General features: G+C 41.0%; 1 protein-coding gene, 1 long non-coding RNA gene and 1 other non-coding gene across 5 annotated transcripts in view; 1 reads left to right on the top strand and 2 right to left on the bottom strand.

Moving 5' to 3' along the window:
• The window catches only part of PKD2 (polycystin 2, transient receptor potential cation channel), a 77,742-nt gene extending 77,030 nt beyond the window's left edge, over nucleotides 1-712 (bottom strand). For all 3 annotated transcript variants that reach the window (XM_054484443.2, XM_063663875.1, XM_054484444.2), the window contains exon 1: nucleotides 1-712. In XM_054484443.2, coding sequence (XP_054340418.1) covers nucleotides 1-595 — 595 coding nt within the window. In that variant the 5' untranslated portion in view covers nucleotides 596-712.
• A 132-nt stretch (nucleotides 713-844) lies between these two features.
• On the top strand, nucleotides 845-11,429 carry LOC134739446 (uncharacterized). Its single transcript, XR_010126083.1, has 4 exons — nucleotides 845-1,539; nucleotides 7,950-8,103; nucleotides 8,479-8,556; nucleotides 10,015-11,429. It is a non-coding gene; the product is annotated as an uncharacterized LOC134739446 (long non-coding RNA).
• Nucleotides 7,947-8,111, bottom strand: LOC129036009 (U1 spliceosomal RNA). The gene has a single exon (XR_008502477.1). It is a non-coding gene; the product is annotated as a U1 spliceosomal RNA (small nuclear RNA).
• Nucleotides 11,430-19,191: the final 7,762 nt, after the last annotated feature.

The raw sequence follows: 19,191 nt of genomic DNA, 5'->3' as shown, positions 1-19,191 counted from the left end.
CTCGCAGCCCGCGAACCAGCCTTTCCGCCCAGGCCACTCGGGGCGGCTGCCCGTCCAGGGGGAGGTGGCGATGCAGCGGGTCCCCGCCGCCGACCGGGCTGGGGCACGGCGGGCCCTGGTCCTCTCGCCGGCGCCGCCTCCCGCTCGGGTGGCCGGCGCCGTGGTAGCCCCCAAGCCCCCGGCCCCGCGCGCCCGCGGAGCTCACGGCCGAGGAGGCGGCCGACCTCCGGCTGCCCGGGCGCCACTCTACGTCCATCTCCACCACCATTCCGCCTTCTTCCCCTTCCACCTCCTCCTCCTCCTCCTCGGCCTCGAAGCCGGGGTTATCGCGGCTCCACGCCTGCCGGGAGCACGACGAGAGCGGAGGAGAAGGGGAGGCCGAGGCTCCGGCCGGGGGGTCCCGCGCGGCCGCCTGCCGGATGCGCTGCATCTCGATCTCCAGGCCCCGCTGCTCGCGGAGGCCGCCCGGGGCGGCGAGGCTGGCGCCCACGGCCGTGCAGCCAGCCATCAGCCGGCCCGGGTCCGGCGCGCGGGGCGCGGGCGGCCGCTTGGCGTCCCCGGGCTGCTGAGGCTGCACGCGACTGGAGTTCACCATCACGGTCACTGGCGTCCGGCGCGCGGGTGCGCGGCGCCGCGCTCGGCACTGTGCGCCTCAGGAGCCATGTTCCTTTCTTCCCGGCGCCCGCCGCCTCCTGCTCCCCGCCCCCGACCTCCCGGCGGTCCCGCGTTTCCCTCGCCCGCCCCCTTGGCCCGCCTCCCTCTGGCCTCGCCCCGCCTCGCCCCGCCTCGCCCCGCCTCGCCCCGCCTCGCCCCGCCTCGCCCATCCGCCTCGGCGCGCTGAGCCGGGAGGCGCGAGGGAGCCGCCCCCGCGGTCTGCGCGCTTGCCCGGCGGCTCCTGAGTCCGCGTTCCAAGTGGAACCGGAGCCCGGGCGCGGGCGCCCACGTTCCATGCCTGGGAAGGGAGAGAATCGCTCACTCGCCAGCCCGCCTGCAGGGAAAGGGCTTCTGGAGCTGTCGATGCCTGCCCGACGCTGAGATAACTCTTGGGTCCCCGTTAACCACCAGCCACTTCTGCCTCGATTCACCAAAGTGCAGGGAAAGAACCTTTTGGTGAGATGGTGTGAATTAGCGACATCCAGCCTGAGCTGAAGTCTCCAGCGGGGCAAAGAAATCTTTCCATTTGCAAACTACCAAGGCTGACTTGCTGTGCATTTGGCGGGCCTCCTGCCCGTGATTCTGCTGGTTTGGAGATGCTTTCTCGATCTTTGGTTGGCTTCTGGCTCCACACATTGTGTGGATCCCAGGGATTCGTCATAGGACTCTCGGATCGCTGGTGCCTCCACCGTTATCTCCGGTCTCCCTGCGGCCAGCACTGACTTCTAGCAACAGAATCCTGCATGAGGGCCTAGGCACAGAACTTTTTTTCCACTCTTCTGAACACATCTAACGTGATGCTCTGCAATTGTCTGAAATTTATCCTACCCTAAGTCATTGTCTTGTCCCCTTCTCTGGAACCTGCTTCACTTCCCGTATCCCAAGGTGAGGTTTGGAGCTTCGCTGTCCTCCTCACTTCCCAGGCCACTCTTCTTCATGGAAGGCTCGCGGTTTACCCTCCACCGCCTACACCTCATCTTCTTGTTACTTTTGCCCCACAAATATCTCCCTGATATGATCTCTCTTTCTCATTCCTGCTGGCTTGATCTTATGTCTTGCATTATTCCGCATTAGAACAATTGATCCCTGTCAACTCCATCTCTATTCTCCACGTCGGTGTCCTCACTATTTCCAGGTTACATTGCAGAACCAAAGCTGCTTATTTGTCACGTTGATGCTTAGATACCTCTGTGGGCTTCTGGCAGCTGAAAGGATAAAATTTAATTTCTGTGGTTTGGTTTAGTAAATTCTCATAATCTGCTCCTGTATTTGTTTGTTAGGGCTGCCATAACAAAGTATCAGAGACTGGGTGGCTTAACAGAAATTTATTTGCTCACCTTGTCTCTACAAAAAATACAAAAATTAGCCAGGCTTTGTGGTGTGTACTTTGGTCCCAGCTACTCGGGACACTGAGGTGGGAAGATCGCTTGAGCCCGGGAGGCAGAGGATGTAGTGAGCCGAGATCGGGCTACTGCACTCCAAGTGACAGCGTGAGACTCTGTCTCATAAAAGAAAGAGAGAGAAGAAAAAAAGAAGGAAGGAAGGAAGGAAAAAGAAAAGAAAAAAATGTATTTTCTCACGAGGTGTGGCAGAGTTGGTTTCTTCTGAGGCCTCTCTCCTTGGCTTGCAGATGGCCCCGCTTTTGTGTCCTCACGCCATCTTCCCTCTTCCCTCTGTATGCGTCTGTGTCCTAATTGTCTATTCTTATACATCATATTGGATTAGGGCCTACCCTCATGACCTTGTTTTCACTTCATTACTTCTGTAAAGACCCTGTCTCCAAGTATGGTCATGTTCTGAGGTAATGGGAGTTAGGACTTCAACACAGAAATTTTGGGGAGGACACAATTTAGCTTTAACAGCCCTTAATCTACTCCTCTAGCATGGCCTCCCATGCCATCCATCCACCTTAACGAATTATTCATTTGTTCTCTAGGCACATATAACATGCTGCTAATATTTAGTTAATTATGGCTACCTATTACCTGATCCTGCAGTTTACTAATTTAGATATTCATGTTCTTCTCTTAACTGTGAGCTTCTCAAAGGCAAGACTGGTGTGTCTGGAGCACAGCCCTAGCTCATGCTATTCATCAGTTCATTCTGAAGACATTTCCTGTGCCCTGAATTAAGATCTGGGCATGTAGAGCAGAGTATGATACAGCCTTGGCCTTCAAGAGGAGACAGACCAAAAATGAGAGATTACCAAGTGGGTTAAGGGTTATGGTGCCTGTCTTCCAAGGAAGTTCTGAAGCTGAAGATGTCCTGAATAGCACCACCAGCACTGCAGAGTCAAAGGATTCTTACAGACACATTCCAACAGAGGACAGCCAGGCCTGGAAAGAGAATGCAGAATCTGAGCCAAAGGGTCCTCTGGAAAGTAGGCCTAGTACAATGTTTTCAAATTGTGATCAGAAGATCTCCAGCATCACTTGGAGCACTTGCTAAAAATATAGATACTGGGTCCCCATTCCAACCTTATTGACTCAAAAGCTTCCAGATTCCAGTCCTGAAATTCTGAATCTTCACAGGGGATTCTCAGGCATCCAAAATTTGAGAAGCACCAATGTGTTCCAAATGGAAGAGGCTTCATAAATATTTCCCCCACATTTCTATACTTCACTGTTAGCACCAGTGAAGCAATCATCTGGAATCCCAGACTTAGAAGAAAATTCAGTGGTCTTTGAGTCAAGACTTACTCTATGCTTGTGCCTGCAGTCACTAATTCGTTGTAAGGACCCTGGAGCCAGACTGCCTGGATTCCGATTTTGCTCCCTACTTCCTAGCTGTGTGACCTTGGGAAAGTCACTTTATCTCCTTGTACCGCCAAAAATGAGGATAATGATAATGCCTACCTCATAGGGTTGTTGTGAGGATTAGGTGAATTAATACATGTGTTTTAGTCCATTCGGGCTGCTGTAAAAAATATCATGTACTGGGTGGCTTATAAACAACGAACCTTTATTTCTCACAGTTCTGGAAGCTGGACAGTCCAAGATCATGCTGCCAGCAGATTTGTTGTCTGGTGAGGGTCGCTTTCTGGTTCATAGACTGCGCCTCCTAGCTGTGTCTTACGGTAGAAGGGGCAAAAGAGCTCCCTTGAGCTGCTTCTCTAAGGGCACTAATCCCACTTGTGAGGGCTCCACCCCCATGATGTAATCACCTCTCAGAGGCCCCACCTCCTTATACCATCACTTTGAAGGTTAGGATTTCAATGTATGAATTATGGGGGGGAACACAAACACCCAGACCATAGCATGTGGAACACCGTCTGAAATGTACGTGCTATTAGTGTTAGAAGTAATCTTAGCTCTTATATCTTAATCATGATAACTGTTTTCATCTATGATAATTGCTTTTGTGGATGTCTTTGTTAGTCTTAGAAGTGGTCTTAGCTCTTATATCTGAATTATGATAACTATTTTCATCTATTGTAATTGCTTTTGTGGATGTCTTTGTTCCAGCTAGGCTGTGAGTTTCTGGAGGGCTCCGTGCCAATCCTAGAGGCTTCTATAACAAATACTAAACACCTACTATATGCCAGGCACAATACTAGGAGAGATGGCAATTCATTAAATAGGGGAAAAGCCCAGCTCTCATAGAGGTGAGCTTATATTTTACAGGGTTTGAGGGGATTCAGAAGAGAGATTGCCCAGGCTAGCATGGGTAGGGAAGGTAGGTAGGGCCAGATCATGGGAAGCCTCAGATGCATGTTGAGGAGTACAGACACTATAGTTAATGATAACATAAATAGGCCTTTTTTTTTTCTTTCTAGAGTGTCAGTTCCTATTTAAAACAGAATCTGAAATCTTCTTCCTGAAACTATATCCTCACCCTTAAAAGAATTCAAATTGATTGGAAATGTGTCTGCACATACATAATTCGGAGTTATATGTGTGCTTACCCAAAATTTTCTTTACAAATTATTGCAAGAAATGTAATCATTAAAAATTCGCAGCAATTTTTGTGTAATACCACTTAAATAGCATGTGGTCCATTGCACCCTAAATCTTACATTTTGGAGTTTCAATATTAATTTCAATCTTAATTTTCATAAACCCAACACCAGCCATCTAATATATTTCCTGTTCAAATACTTATTCATTCCTTCTGGCTTACCAAGGTTCCCTTTTGTGCTTTTATGTTAATTTGTTTCTCCCCTTTAGAGTGCCCAGCTTTTGCTCAAGCAGGCCCTGAGGCTGTAAATTTCTCTCCCTACCCACAGAATTCCTTCCTTTAATACCCATCTGAAGACCTTACTTCTAATAAGAAATTTTCCATTATTAAATAAGTGACATGCACAAAGTTTTTTTCATCTCATTTCCACAATCCTGTTGTCACATTACAAATTTCCATCATCTTTAGGGTCTGGAAATATTGAGTGGGATAGATAACATGGCCTGGCTGCCGTTTGTTATTTTTTTTCATCAGTGTGCTAGATCTTCCTGGACACGCTGCACAAATCTCACCTCAGTCTTAGTGCCACCGTGGATGCTGGAAGGAGCCATTTTAAAAGGCAGCCTTAAACAGTTCAGTCTAATTTAATATTAGTGGCCTCCACACCTCTGACTCTTGTATTATTAGAATTGCCTGTTTGGCTTTTATTTTCCAGTGTGAACTGATGAAACAGACACAAACTGAAGTACCCGTTGGTTTCACGGTCTCCACCTCGAGAGGAAATCCAAAAGGAGTTTCTGGCATGTGTGGCGTTGCTTAGCAATTTACCCAAACAAACATGTTTCCTCCTCATTTTTTTCCCCAGTACTTATTTACTCAAGAACATTGTAAAATCAATTTTTACCACTTGACATCTGAAATCATTAGAAGAAAATCTGTTGTTTTGGGCTTTATGAGAAGAACTGCTAACCACAGTAAGACTTTGACTTTACTTTGTTTCTCATTTTGATGCTTTAATAACATAAAGCTAGGATTTGTGGCCTTCTTCGTGACTAAATTTTGGTTTGGATTGGCCTGCATACATCCCTGTCTCTGTGGGGTTATCTTGGCACCATAATTGGCTGGCACCGTGATCTTGATGACCTAATCTCTCTATCTCAATTTCCTTCTCTGGATAATGAGGTTAAATACCCATCTTATAAATCCCCCACAGAATTTTTGTTGAGGACTAATGAAGGAATATTAATATGTTTATAAAACATGTATTAAGTGTCCGCTACATGCCAGGCACTGTGTTGCATTCCAGAGCGACAAAGATAAGACATGATTCCTACCTTCAACGAGATCAAATCTTATAGTTAAACTGCCTGGAAACATCCATAGATCATTTCTCAACTTCTCTACCCACAAAAACTTAGGAATCTTTCTAGACTCAGACTTCATCTCTCCCTGGAACCTTCCATAGACACAATCTTGGCTCCCAGCCTGAATTTACATGCCTCTCTACCCTGTAAACCTTTATGCCAACATTTGCCACCTTATACTGAAAATATCTGTTCACATAGACATCTTCCTGAGTGGCACATAAACTCCTGGAAGGCAGGGACCCTGGCTTCTTAGCAGCTCAGCAGCCAGTCCGTTTTCTAGTGCAAGTTTTCTTGGGGACACCCCCACCTACCCACCCCTGCTGCCATTCTTAGCCTGTATGTGTCTCAGGTGTGGCTGACACCACTGCTAGCTCCCAAGTGGTGATTGTGGAGCTCAGGCTTGGCCAATCAGCATCACGTCCCCTTGGCCCCTGTGAATGGTATTTCACGAGTATGTTATCCTGTTCTGTTAAAAAAAGAATTAGGCCAGAAATTTTTTTTCCAGTTGTTGGAAAAGAAAAGCTTTTCTTCCTACCAGATTTAGAGTTTTAAAGATGTAAGTCCAGACAAGCTGGCAGCCAAAATGTTGATGCTCAGGGGGAAAATGGCGCCAACAATAGAGATACAAAAAATACTTATAATGTGGATAGTGGAAGAATACTAAAATTGAACTAATGTTTGGGTGGCCATGCTATTCAAGAACATTATGAAATACATTTTTATTATGTGCCATCTGGTTTTGTCAGATGCAGATATGATATTTATTATCTATATTTTTATCAAAGTTCAAAAGAATTTTGAACAAATTGGGGCCAAGAACAGAGTTCTTTGAAATACTGTGTGAGACTCTTCTCTTCATCAACTCTAGTTTATTCACTAATACTCTTTGGGTATAGTTATTTTTTAAAAAAACTTTAAATCCAATTTTCACTAGCCCAGATTTTTCCAAAGCTTATCAGAATTTTTTTTCAAATACCTTTTGATGCCAACATGAATGAGGCTTCCAGCATTCCCAGATCTACCAGACTTTGCAGAGTACCTGTTTTATGTCCACTTCGTACATTCTTAGATATGATTAGGATGCTAAAGAAGTTGTTTATGCCTGCAAGAAGCTTGTAACTAGCTTGCTATACATGGATAAAACATTTAACCAATAAGAGCTTTATGACATTCTTCTGGGAAGGTTTTTTTATTTCGTTTTATTTTAAATAAAGATTCTGGAGTCTAACTTCTAGGGATTCTGATTCATTATGTCTCAGCTAGGTCCTAGGAATCTGTATTTGAAGAGAGCAGATCAAAGAGACAGAGAAAGACCAGGTTCTCAGGACATCATTTGAACCCCGAGTTAGAACTAATTGAAGCTAGATCCACCCCTGGACTCCATGAGCCAAAAACTATCCTTTTAAACAATTAAAAAAATTATTTCAACTTTACCCTTGCCCCTTTCCGTCCCTCCCTCCTCTTGTATTCCCCACTGTCTATTGTTGCCATGTTTATCCATGAGCACCCAATGGTTAGCTCCCACTTATAAGTGAGAACATGTGGTATTTGGCTTTCAGCTACTATGTTAATTTGTTTAGGATAATGGCCTCCAGCTGCATCCATGTTGCTGCAAAGGACATGATTTTATTCTTTTTCATAGCTTCATAGTATTCCATAGTGTATACATACCATGTTTTAAAAAATCCAATCCATCATTGATGGGCACCTAGATTGACTCTATGTCTTTGCTATTATGAAGAGTGCTGCAATGAATATACAGGTACATGTCTTTGTAATATTATTTACAGCATTCCCATCAGCAATAAATAAGAGTTCTTTTTCCACATCCTCAACAGCAGTAGCATTATCAGTGTTTTGGATTTTGGCCATTCAGATGGGTGGGCAATTGGATCTCATTGTTTTAATTGGCAATTCCTTATTGACATATATGTGGAGCATCTTTTCATATGCTCAGTTGCCATCTGTATATCTTCTTTGGTAAGGTGTCTGTTCAGGTTGTTGGCTCATTTTTTTCCTTTTATTTACCAGGGAAAAGCATGAATGCAGTATGCTACTACCACAAATTACGCAGTTGAGTTTCCCACATTTGGAGAAATCACAGGGATCAGCAAGTCTTCAGTGGAATAGAGAAGCCTTGCCCTAGGAAAAACTACCCTTGTGGTCATGGTATCTACCCTTCCTGGTAAGGCTTTTGGGCCTATTTTTCAATCGGGTGGCTTATTTTCTTATTGAACTTTAAGGGTTCTTTGTATATTTTGAATCACAGTCCTTTATCAGATAGGTCTTTTGCAAATATTTTCTCTCAGTCTGTGGCTTATCTTCAATTTTTTTTTTAATTTATCAACTTTTTTCAGTAGCTGATATAGTTTGGCTCTGTGTCTCCACTCAAATCTTATCTCCAATTGTAATCCCCACATGTCAAGGGAGGGAGGTGATTGAATTATGAAGGCAGTTTCCCCCGTGCTGTTCTCGTGACAGTGAGTGAATTCTCATGAGATCTGATGGTTTTATAAATGGCAGTTTTTCCTGCATCCTCACTTGTCTCTCCTGCCACCAGGTGAAGAAGGTCCTTGCTTCCCCTTCTCCTTCCACCATGATTGTAAGTTTCCTGAGGCCTCCCCAGCCATGTAGAACTGTGAGTCAATTAAACCTTTTTCCTTTATAAATTACCCAGTCTTGGATAGTAGCTTTATAGCAGTGTGAGAATGGACTAATACAGTAGCCTTTGACCTTTCTTCTTAAAGATAAGGATATTAGCAAATGTAAACTTTTTACCAACAAACACCTTTTAAAATAAATATCTTTTACATTTGCCAAAGTGTATAAACTTTCATTTTGTTGTACAACAGTAAATATAACTTATTTTATATATTTAAATTTTTCATTGTTTACTACCAGTACTTTTTTAAAAGCATATTATCTTTATAGATAGTCATTGACATATTGTTAAATTTCTATTTTATAGAAGATAGTTCCTAGTATTATTTAATTTATAGAGATAAAAGAGAAAATATGCAGATCCAACTTCTAAGAGCATTCAATATTATACACCAAGCTTATTCCTGAAAACAATGACCCAGAAGACCACATGAAAGAGTTTTATTATGGATATCCTAAAACAAGTAACTATAAGTTTCAGATATATATAGAATATTCCACAGTTCCTATAATCAAAATTCCTGAGTTTTCTGATCACTTTCAATGTTTGTACTGAGTTACACACTGCTGTTACATTAAAGCAAACCATTAAAAATAAAGCTAGTTTTCTCTTTTTTTTTCAACTTTTATTTTAGACTCAGAGGTACATGTGCAGGTTTGTTACCTGGGTATATTGTGTGATGCTGAGATTTGGGGTATGAAAGATCCTGTCATCCAGGTACTGAGCACAGTACCCAATAGTTAGTTACTACCAGTACTTCGCAAACATGAATTTTTCTTCCTTGAATTTTTTTCTCTTGATTTAATCCTTCTGGAGTAGATTTTTTATTAGGTGTTTTTTTTTTTGGTTTGTTTTCAAAGAACAATCCATTAATGCTTCATTATTCCCCAAATCTGTTTAAAATTAAGAAGGCCTTTCTGTTACCATAGACATAAAACGAATGGATTGGGCATTATATTTTTTGGCTTAATCTTTTCTCCTCCTCTTTAGGATTTTCTAAATATTCCTCCACTTTCCTCTGCCATTAAATGTTGTTATGGGAAAAGTAGGAGGTCAGATTAAACCCATTGTTTTTCTCTCAGGCTGAGTACATGACTTTATTTTATTATTATTATTATTTGGCCCAAAAGTTATGTCTGTTTAGTGAAATTATTATTATTGCTATTGTTATCCTGCTCTCGGATACATCTTTCTGTTGATTATTCAGCATAACTATTTACCTAGGAGATATTGTGCATGTTTAATCAGCAAATTCAAATTTTCACTTATTTTAACAAGGTTTTCTTCTTTTATAATTTCAAATAATCTGCTGTTTCATTAATTCTGTAAATTTAGCAATACCTATTATGCATATGTTGAGCTACTGTGTCATGTTTCTGTATTATCTCCTTTCTAATTTCTTTTTCTGTCATTTTCTATTTTTATTTTTAATAGGATTTTTATAAATCTTGACCTTCATATTATTGTACCATTCATGATTTTGTGGTTTCAAAGGTGGCTTTTCTTTTCCTAATTATTTATTTAAATCTTTAATTCCTCCTGTGAATTCTGCCAGCTCACTTTTCATTTTTCCATGGTCATGTATTTTATTTTATATTTTTCATTATTTTTTAAAGTTAAAATTATTTTTAATGGATTTCTGTTCCTGGCTCTGATGGAGCAACAGGGACCCTCTTACTTTAAAAAAAATAGACAAAATTTATAAAGGATGGTTCTCAAACACAGGACAACAGGCAGTATAAACAGTAATTTTTCAAAGAAGATAAACAAAGGAAGTAAACCCTATGGTTTCTCCACCGATTCCCTAGAGAGAGATTCCAAGCTATCAGTCTCACTCAATTGAGAAGACAGAGTTCACTGAGAATTTGGGGAAAGTCAAAGTGGACAGAATTCACAAAGAACTAAAAAAAAGAGTATTGTGCAGAGAAAGAGCTCCAGCTACCTCCAGAGAGTTTCCCTTGAGTTTTCAGAGCATGCGTTTGGGGAACCCACCTGAGGCAAGGGAAAGAACTACCAGAAAGAAACAGGTGGAAAAATTCCTGATGTTCACATAGACTGGGAAATTTCTCAAGTTTTTGTCATCTGAAGTGAAGAAATCTTACACTGTATGAGGTGTTGAAGAGAATACTTAGAAGGACAATGCCTCCATAGTAGGACCAAACTAGCCTAGAGTAAAGGCTGGTCTGTCTTGTATGACTCCTTGTGAAACTGTTCTGCTGAGTATGTCACCAATTTTCTAAGCGAATCTAAGTGATTCCAAGTAATAAGTTGAAATTCTCACTATTCGTATGTTTTTATTAATTATTCATTGTGGTTGTAATAGTTTTTGGTTTATAATATTTTGTTGGTCTGTTATTTGCTGCATAGTGGTTTATGATAGTTATATCTTTATTGGATCTTTAACAATGTAGAATAAGTTCTTTGTTTCATTTCATGTTATTTGTTTTTAAATTTTACTTCTTATTTAACAGTAATGTTGCAAATCTTTAAAAATGTTTTACTTTATTTGTAAGGAAAACACCTAAAGCAAAGTGAAACAAAAAATGATGTAGGATCTATTATTATTATTTTCCATCATGTGAATCTTTGTCTTAACAGAGAGGCTTCTTCTATTTATATTTGTTGTTACAATTGATTTCTTTCATCATTCTGTTATTTCAGTGTTTTCTCTTTAAAAATATGTTCTTGTTATTCAATGATTTAGTTTTCGCTTTATGTACCATTTTCTTTATTTTGTCCTTCATATTTTGCAAGCTATATGGCCTCTGTTAAACTCTATTAATGGATATCTTTAAGCATTCTTTGACATGTAATTTTCTAATGTCCCAGTAAATAAAGAATGTGTCAACATAAAATGTGTGTGTAGGCCAGATGCGGTGGCTCATGCCTGTAATCCCAGAACTTTGGGAGGCCAAGGTGGGTGGTGGATCACCTGAGGTCAGGATTTTGAAACCAGCCTGACCAACATGGCGAAACCCTGTCTCTACTAAAAGAATACAAAACTTAGCCAGACGTGGGGGCACGCACCTGTGGTCCCAGCTACTTGGGAGGCTGAGGTGGGAGAATCGCTTGAACCTGGGAGGCAGAGGTTGCAGTGAGCCGACATCGCACTATTGCACTCTAGCCTGGGTGACAGAGCAACTGCATCTCAAAAAAAAAAAAAAAAATGTGTGTGTATAATCCTTGCACATACTGCTACCAGGGTATTAGAGATTTTTATCTCTAATCCACATATATTGCTTTATCTGGAGGAAAATTAATTTTTAGAATTTGATGTAGGCTTATTTCCATCTCTATTTCCCGCTCAATTGTTTTCTGGGATTTGGCATCTCTGCTCTGATAAATAAAGATACCAGGGAAAGGGTCCAGTATAGAACATTACTGTCCTTCAGCTCATTAATGGAAGGTGGAGGAATTACTGCAACCCTTTCTTGTTGGCACAAGTTCTTCATCTTTGAGTTAGCCGTCAGACAGTGGGCAGGTATGAAGTGGTTTTGTCTTCTCTCCTCTTTTTTTTTTTTTGAGACATGGTCTCGCTCTGTTTCTGAGGTTGGAATGCAGTGGTGCGGTCATAGCTCACTGAAGCCTTGACCTCCTGGGCTCACAGGATCTTCTTGCCTCAGCCTCCTGAGTAGCTAGGACTATAGGCATGACATCACCCTTGACTGTCTTTTTTTCCTTCTCCCCCACCTCCTCTTCCTTCTTCTTCTTCTCTTTGTCCTCCTCTTTCCCCTTTTCCCCCTCCTCCTCCTGTTTCTTTATTTCTTTTACCTTAAGCAAAATCTGGGGAAATCTGGAGTAAAAATCTGCGTACACTTTTTTGTCTTCTGGTTAGGAGAGATTAGGATATACTCAAATGATTCATTGGTGTAAATCTTCTTTATTCTCTGTCTTCATGGGCATTTTAGTGAAAATTAGAAAAGGCGGTATGATGGGAGATCAGTTATGTATCTTTTTTTTGTAATTAAACTTTTTACTTTGAAATAACTGTAGATTTACAGAGAGGTACCAAGAAATATACAGGGAGGTCCTGTGTACCCTACATCAACCCTTCCTCAGTGTTAACATCTTATAAAACCAGGTACAATATTGGAAACAGAAAATTGACATCAGTACAATCCATAGAGCTTTCTCAGGTTTCAGTTATTGCATGTGTGCATAGCTCTGTGCAATTTTATTGCATGTGTAGCTTTGCATAACTGTCACCACCATCAAAATAAAGGTATCATCGCCACAAAACTACCTCATGTTACGACTTTATAGCCACACTGTTACATCTCCTCCATCTCTAATCTCTGACAACCACTAATCTGTTCTCCATCTCTATAATTACATTATTTCACAAATGTTATATAAATGAATTCATGCACTATGTGTCCTTTTGTAATTGGCTTTCTCCACTCAGAATAATTTCCTCAAGGTTCATCCAAGTTGTGTGTATCAGTAGTTCATTCCTTTTTGTTGCTGAATAGTATTCCATAGAATGCATACAGTGCTACAGTTTGTTCAAGCATTTGACCATTTAAGTACATTTGGGTAGTTCCAGTTTTGGACTATTACAAATAAAGCTGCTCTAAACATATACAAATTTCTGTATGAAAATAAATAAGTTTTCATTTCCCTAGGATATATAGCCAAGAGTGCAATTTGTGGATCATAGGTAAGTCTAAGTTAAAAAAAAATGCCAATGTATTTTCCAGAGTCATTATGCTATATTACATTCCTACCAGCTGTATGAGTGATCAGTTTCTCCACATCCTTGCCAGCATTTGATGTTGTCACTAATTTTAGTTTTAGTCATTCTGCTAGGTGTGTCGTAGTGGTATGCTCTTTCGATTTTAACTTGCCTTTCTCTGATGGCTAAGGACGTTGAGCATCTCTTCATGTGTTTATTTCCCATCTATATATCCTCTTTGGTTAAAATGTCAGGGCATGTCTATTGTCCATTCCCTAATTGGATTGTTTGATTTTTAAATTTTGACTTTTGAGAATTCTTTATTGTAGTTTAATAAAAACTATATTTCATCTTTGCCCTTGCTTCCAGGCATACAGCTCCTAAAACACTTGGACTGTCCTGAGTGGCGAGTATCTTTCGTTTGCTAATAAGATGACTGGTGGCCAGGGTTCCTGGATAGCTTCAGGACAGGGGCTGGTAACCAGAAAGAGCAAACCATGGTTAGAGAGTTGAAACTTTTAGTCTGTCTCCCTGACCTCTGGAAAGGGGAGAGGGGCTGGAGATTGTGTTCAATCACGAATGACCAATGGTATAATCAATCATATCTGTGCAATAAAACCTCTATTAAAACCTCCTAAAGCATAGGTTTCAGGAAGCTTCCAGGTTGGTGAACAAATCAAGGTGCTGGGAGGGTAGTACACTCAGAAAGAGCATGGAAGCTCTGCATACCCCTCTTTCCCCCATACCTTGCCTAATGCATCTATGTCATTTGGCTGTTCCTCAGTTGTACCCTTTATAATAAACCAGTTGTATTAGTCTGTTCTCATGCTGCTAATAGAGACATACTGGAGACTGGGTGATTTATAAAGGAAAGAGGTTTAATTGACTCACAGTTCAGCATGGCTTGGGAGGCCTCAGGAAACGTACAATCATGGCAGAAGGGGAAGCAAACATGTACTTCTTCACATGGCAGCTGCAACAAGTGCAGAGCGAAGGGCGGGAAATGCCTTTTATAAAACCATCGGATCAGTGAGGCACGGTGGCTCACACGTGTAATCCCAGCACTTTGGGAGGCCGAGGTGGGCGGATCATCTGAGGTCGGGAGTTCAAGACCAGCCTGACCAACATGGAGAAATCCTGTCTCTACTAAAAACACAGAATTAGCCAGGCATGGTGGCGCATGCCTGTAATCCCAGCTACTCAGGAAGGCTGAGGCAGGAGAATTGCTTGAACCTGGGAGGCGAAGGTTTCAGTGAGTCGGGATCATGCCACTGCACTCCAGCCTAGGCAACAAGAGTGAAGAGTGAAACTCGGTCTAAAAAAAAAAACACCATCGGATCTCTGGAGACCCCACTCATTATCACGAGAACAGCATGGGGGTAATTGCCCCCATGATTCAATTACCTCCCACTGGGTTCCTCCCGTGACATATGGGGATTATGGGAACTACAACTCAAGATGAGATTTGGGTGGGGACACAGCCAAACTGTATCACAGGTAAACATGAGTAAATGTTTTTCTGAATTTTTTTTAGTTGTTTTCAGCAGATTATTAAATCTGAAAGGAGGTCATGGAAACCCCTGTATTTGTAGCCAAGTTGGACATCAGTTATGGGTACCCTGGAGACCTAGGACTGGTGAGGACTGGTGTCTGAAGTGAGGACAGTCTTGTGAGACTAAGCCCTTTAACTTGTGGATTCTGCACTATGAGTAGCTAGTGTGTAGAACTTTATATTCTAGATAAAAGTTCTTTGCAGGATGTGTGGTTTGCAAATATTTTCTCTGGTCTGTAATTCCTTTTAGCAGGAAGTTTCACAGAGCAAAGGTTTAAATTTTTATGAAGTCTAATTTATAATTATTTCTTTTTATGGATTATTGCTTTGGTGTGACGTCTAAGAACTATTTGCCTAGTCCTAGGTCTGAAGATTTTCTTCTATTTTTTTTCTAGAAGCTTTATAGTTTTATATTTTACATTTAAGTCTCTGATCCAGTTTGAGTTAATATTTGTATAAAGTGTGAGGTTAAGGGTTTTGTTTTTGTTTCTGTTTTTGCCTATTGATATTCAATTGCTCCAACACTATTTATTGCAAAGACCATCTCCTCTTCCTTATTAGATTGTATTCCTTCTTTTGTCAAAAACAATTGGGCATGTTTATGTAGATATATTTCTGGGTTCTCCAGTCTGTTCCATTGATCTATGTTTCCATTCTCCTGCCAGTACCACCCCTTCTTGATTACTGTAGCTACATAGTAAGCCTTAAAATCATAAAGAGTGATTTATTGTTCTTTTTCAAAATTGTTTTGGTTATTCTTAAAGCCTTTACCTTCCCATATAAATTTTAGAATAAATTTCTCTATGTCTACAAAAAATGGTGATGATTTTTGGATAAGAATCGTGTTAAGCCTACAGATCAATTTAGGAAGAACTGACCTGTTTACTATGTTGAGCCTTCCAATCTGTGAACATGTTGTGTCTCCCCAAGTATTTAGGTCTTTTTTTTTATAATCAGCATTTTGTAACTTTCTTTATACAGATTCTGTACATGCTTTATTACAGGGGTCTCCAACCCCCAGGCCAGAAACCAGTACTGGTCTGTGGACTCTTAGGAACCGGGCCACACAGCGAGACGGGAGTGGTGGACGAGCAGGCATTACCACCTGATCTCCACCTCCTGTCAGATCAGTGGCATTAGATTCTCACAAGAACACAAACCCTGCTGTGAACTGCTCCTGCGACGGATCCAGGTTGCATGCTCCTTGTGAGAATCTAACTAATGCCTGATGATCTGAGGTGGAACGGTTTCATCCCCAAACCATCCTCCCCACTCCACCTCCTGCCAGTCAATGGAAAAATTGTCTTCTATGAAATTGGTCCCTGGTGCCAAAAAAGGTCACTGCTTTTTAGATTGACACTTACGTATTTCATTTTCTTTGAAGCAATTGTAAATGGTATTGTGTTTTCGATTTTCGTTTCCATTTGTTGATAGTTACAATATAGGAATTCAGTTGATGTTTGTGAGCTGATCTGTATTTTGCAATCTTACCAAACTCTTAGTTCTAGGAGTGTTTTGTAGATTTCTTAGAGTTTTCTACATAGATAATCATGTTATCTGAAAATAGAGACAGTTTCATTTTCTTTTCTCCAATCGGTGTGCCTTTTAATTCTTCTTCTTGCCTTATTACAGTTCATACAACTTGTAGTGCTGTGTTGAATAAGAGTGATGAGAGGTGACGTTCTTTTTTTTTTTGAGACGGACTATCCCTCTGCTCTGTCGCCCAGGCTGGAGTGCAGTGGCACGATCTTGGCTCACTGCAAGTTCTGCCTTCCGGCCTCCAGGGTTCACACCATTCTCCTGCCTCAGCCTCCCAAGTGGCTGGGACTACAGGTGCCCGCCACCACGCCGGGCTAATTTTTTGTATTTTTAATAGAGACGGGATTTCACCGTGTTAGCCAGGATGGTCTTGATCTCCTGACCTCGTGATCCGCCCACCTTAGCCACCCAAAGTGCTGGGATTACAGGCGTGAGTCACTGCGCCTGGCCAAGAGGTGACATTCTTGCTTTTTTCCCAATCTTAGAGGAAAAGCATTCAGTCTTAAGTATTCATCCTTAAGAATGATGTTAGCTGTAGATTTTCCCAAATGCTCTTTATAAGGCTGAAGAACTTCCCCTCTGTTCCTGAGAGTTGCAGGGCGTTTTTGTTTTTGTATTTTGGTAAATTTTGAATGGATGTTGAATTTTGTGAAATACGTTAGCCACATTATTGATATTATCATGGTTTTTATTCTTTAGCTTCTTGATGTAATAAAATATATTGTTTGATTTTTAAATACTGAACAACCCTTGCATACCTGAGTAAATCCCCCTTGATCGAGGTGCATTATTCTTTCTATTGTTGAATTTGATTTGCTAACATTTTTGTGTCTACACTTGTGAGAGATATTGATCTATGCTATTCTTTCTTTTTCTTTTGATGCTATCTTTGTCTGGTTTTGATATCAGAGTAATTCTTGTCTCATAAAGTGTATTGGAGAGTGTTCTCTTCTATTTTCTGGAAGACAGACAGTGTGTAAAATTAGTGTTAATTCTTCTGTGAATGTTTGGTAAAATTCTCCAGTGAAACCGTCTGGGCCTGAAGATTTCTTTTTTAGGAACTTTTAAATTATGAATTGAATTTCTTTACTACTTATAAGGCTATCCAGGTTATCAGCTTCCTCTTGACTGAGTTTTGATAGTTTATGGTTTTTAAGGGGTTGGTCGATTTCTTCTAAGTCATTGAATTTATGAGTATAAAGTTTTTCATAGTGTATTGGATTTCCAGGGCTGCTGTAATGAGTACCACAAACAGGGTGATTTAAAACAACAGAAATGTATTGTCTCACAGTTCTAGAGGCAAGGGCCTGAAATCAAGGAGTCAGCAGGGCCATGCTCCCTCGAGACCCATGGGGAGAATCCTTGCTTGTCTCTTTCTAGCTTTGGTGGCTGCTGGCAATCTGCAGTACTTCTTGGCTTGTAGCTGCATAACTCCAACCTCTGCCTTTGTTGTCACATGACATTCTCCCTGTGTGTCTCTGTCCTCACATGGCCTCTTCCTATAAGGACATCATAATACTGGATTAGGAGCCCACCCTGCTCCTTGATGACCTCATCTTAACTAATTCCATCTGCAATGACCCTGTTTCCAAATAAGGTCACATTCTGAGATATTGGGGGTTAGGACTTTAACATTTCTTTTTGGGTTGGGGGAATACATTCACCTCATAACAGTAGTTTTCCTCTATTAGCCTTTAATGGCTGCGGGATCTCCCCTGTTTAATTCCTGATATTGGAGATTTGTGTCTTCTCTCTTTTTATCTGTGTCCATCTCACTAGAAGATTTTCAATTTTATTAATTTTTTTTGCAAAAACCAGCCTTTTGTTTAATTTTCTCTGTTGCTTTCCTGTTTTCAATTTCATTGGTTTTCACTTATATCTTTACTATTTCCCTTCTTCTGCCTATGATGGTTTGTTTGGCTTTTCTTCTAGTTTCCTGAGATTGGAACTTGGATCATTTATTGGACCCCCACCACCACCCGAGGGGTCTCAGGAGGCACTGCGAAGTCCAGCCTGGCTGCATTCTGCATGGTGTCAGCACCTGCTCTGCTTCCTCTCCACCACCTGTATCTGGAATGATAAAGAAGATGATGTATGGGAAATTCAAGTATTTGAGCTGTACCTGGAGTAAGCCCTCCCCTCCCTCTTTCTCTCAACCTTCAAAAAGTTAGATGTATCATTTCCTTACAAGAATTTTGCTCTTTTACTCAATAATAACTTCAAAATGAAACCTCGATACATTATAAATGATGTCAGTAATACTAAGGACACCTTTGGCACCCTACTTTTAGATTTCCCCTTAGGTCTGCCCCACATTTTTTTGGTGGAGCCTCAGAGGCCACCCCTCTTTTCTTTTTCTGGTTGCTGATCTATGCTCTTTCAATGTAACTAGAAGAGCAGATTCAGCTACATAGGTCTTTGGGACTTATGTGTTTGCATCTTTGGGAGAATATTATCAGAAATTTGGATCTAATGTGCAATATCTATCTACACTCTGGATTAAAATAATCACATTGGATTAGTCAAACACGAGTCACTATGGTATTTAGAATAAAATAGATAAGTCAAAGAGACTGCATTGAAATAATGTTGAAGTTCAACTTGCAATGTTTTAGAGAATGCATGCTTTCTGGATGTTTTGAGTGGAGAATATAATTATGCTTCAGTAAGTGAGCTACTAAATTGAAGAAGTATAAAAAACCACCTTATGAAATTGTGAAGTAGAAAATAATCTTTTCTTTAATCTCTACAAATAGGTTTTTAAGGTCATTTTTGCATGCTCAGTACAGGTCAATATCAGAATTGCTCATTATAGTTCTTTGCCTCTGCCTTGCTCCACTGACAA

Source organism: Pongo pygmaeus, chromosome 3, assembly GCF_028885625.2.
Source record: "Pongo pygmaeus isolate AG05252 chromosome 3, NHGRI_mPonPyg2-v2.0_pri, whole genome shotgun sequence".
Classification (NCBI taxonomy): Eukaryota; Metazoa; Chordata; class Mammalia; order Primates; family Hominidae; genus Pongo; species Pongo pygmaeus.
This window is presented reverse-complemented; position numbering and strand designations above follow the sequence as displayed.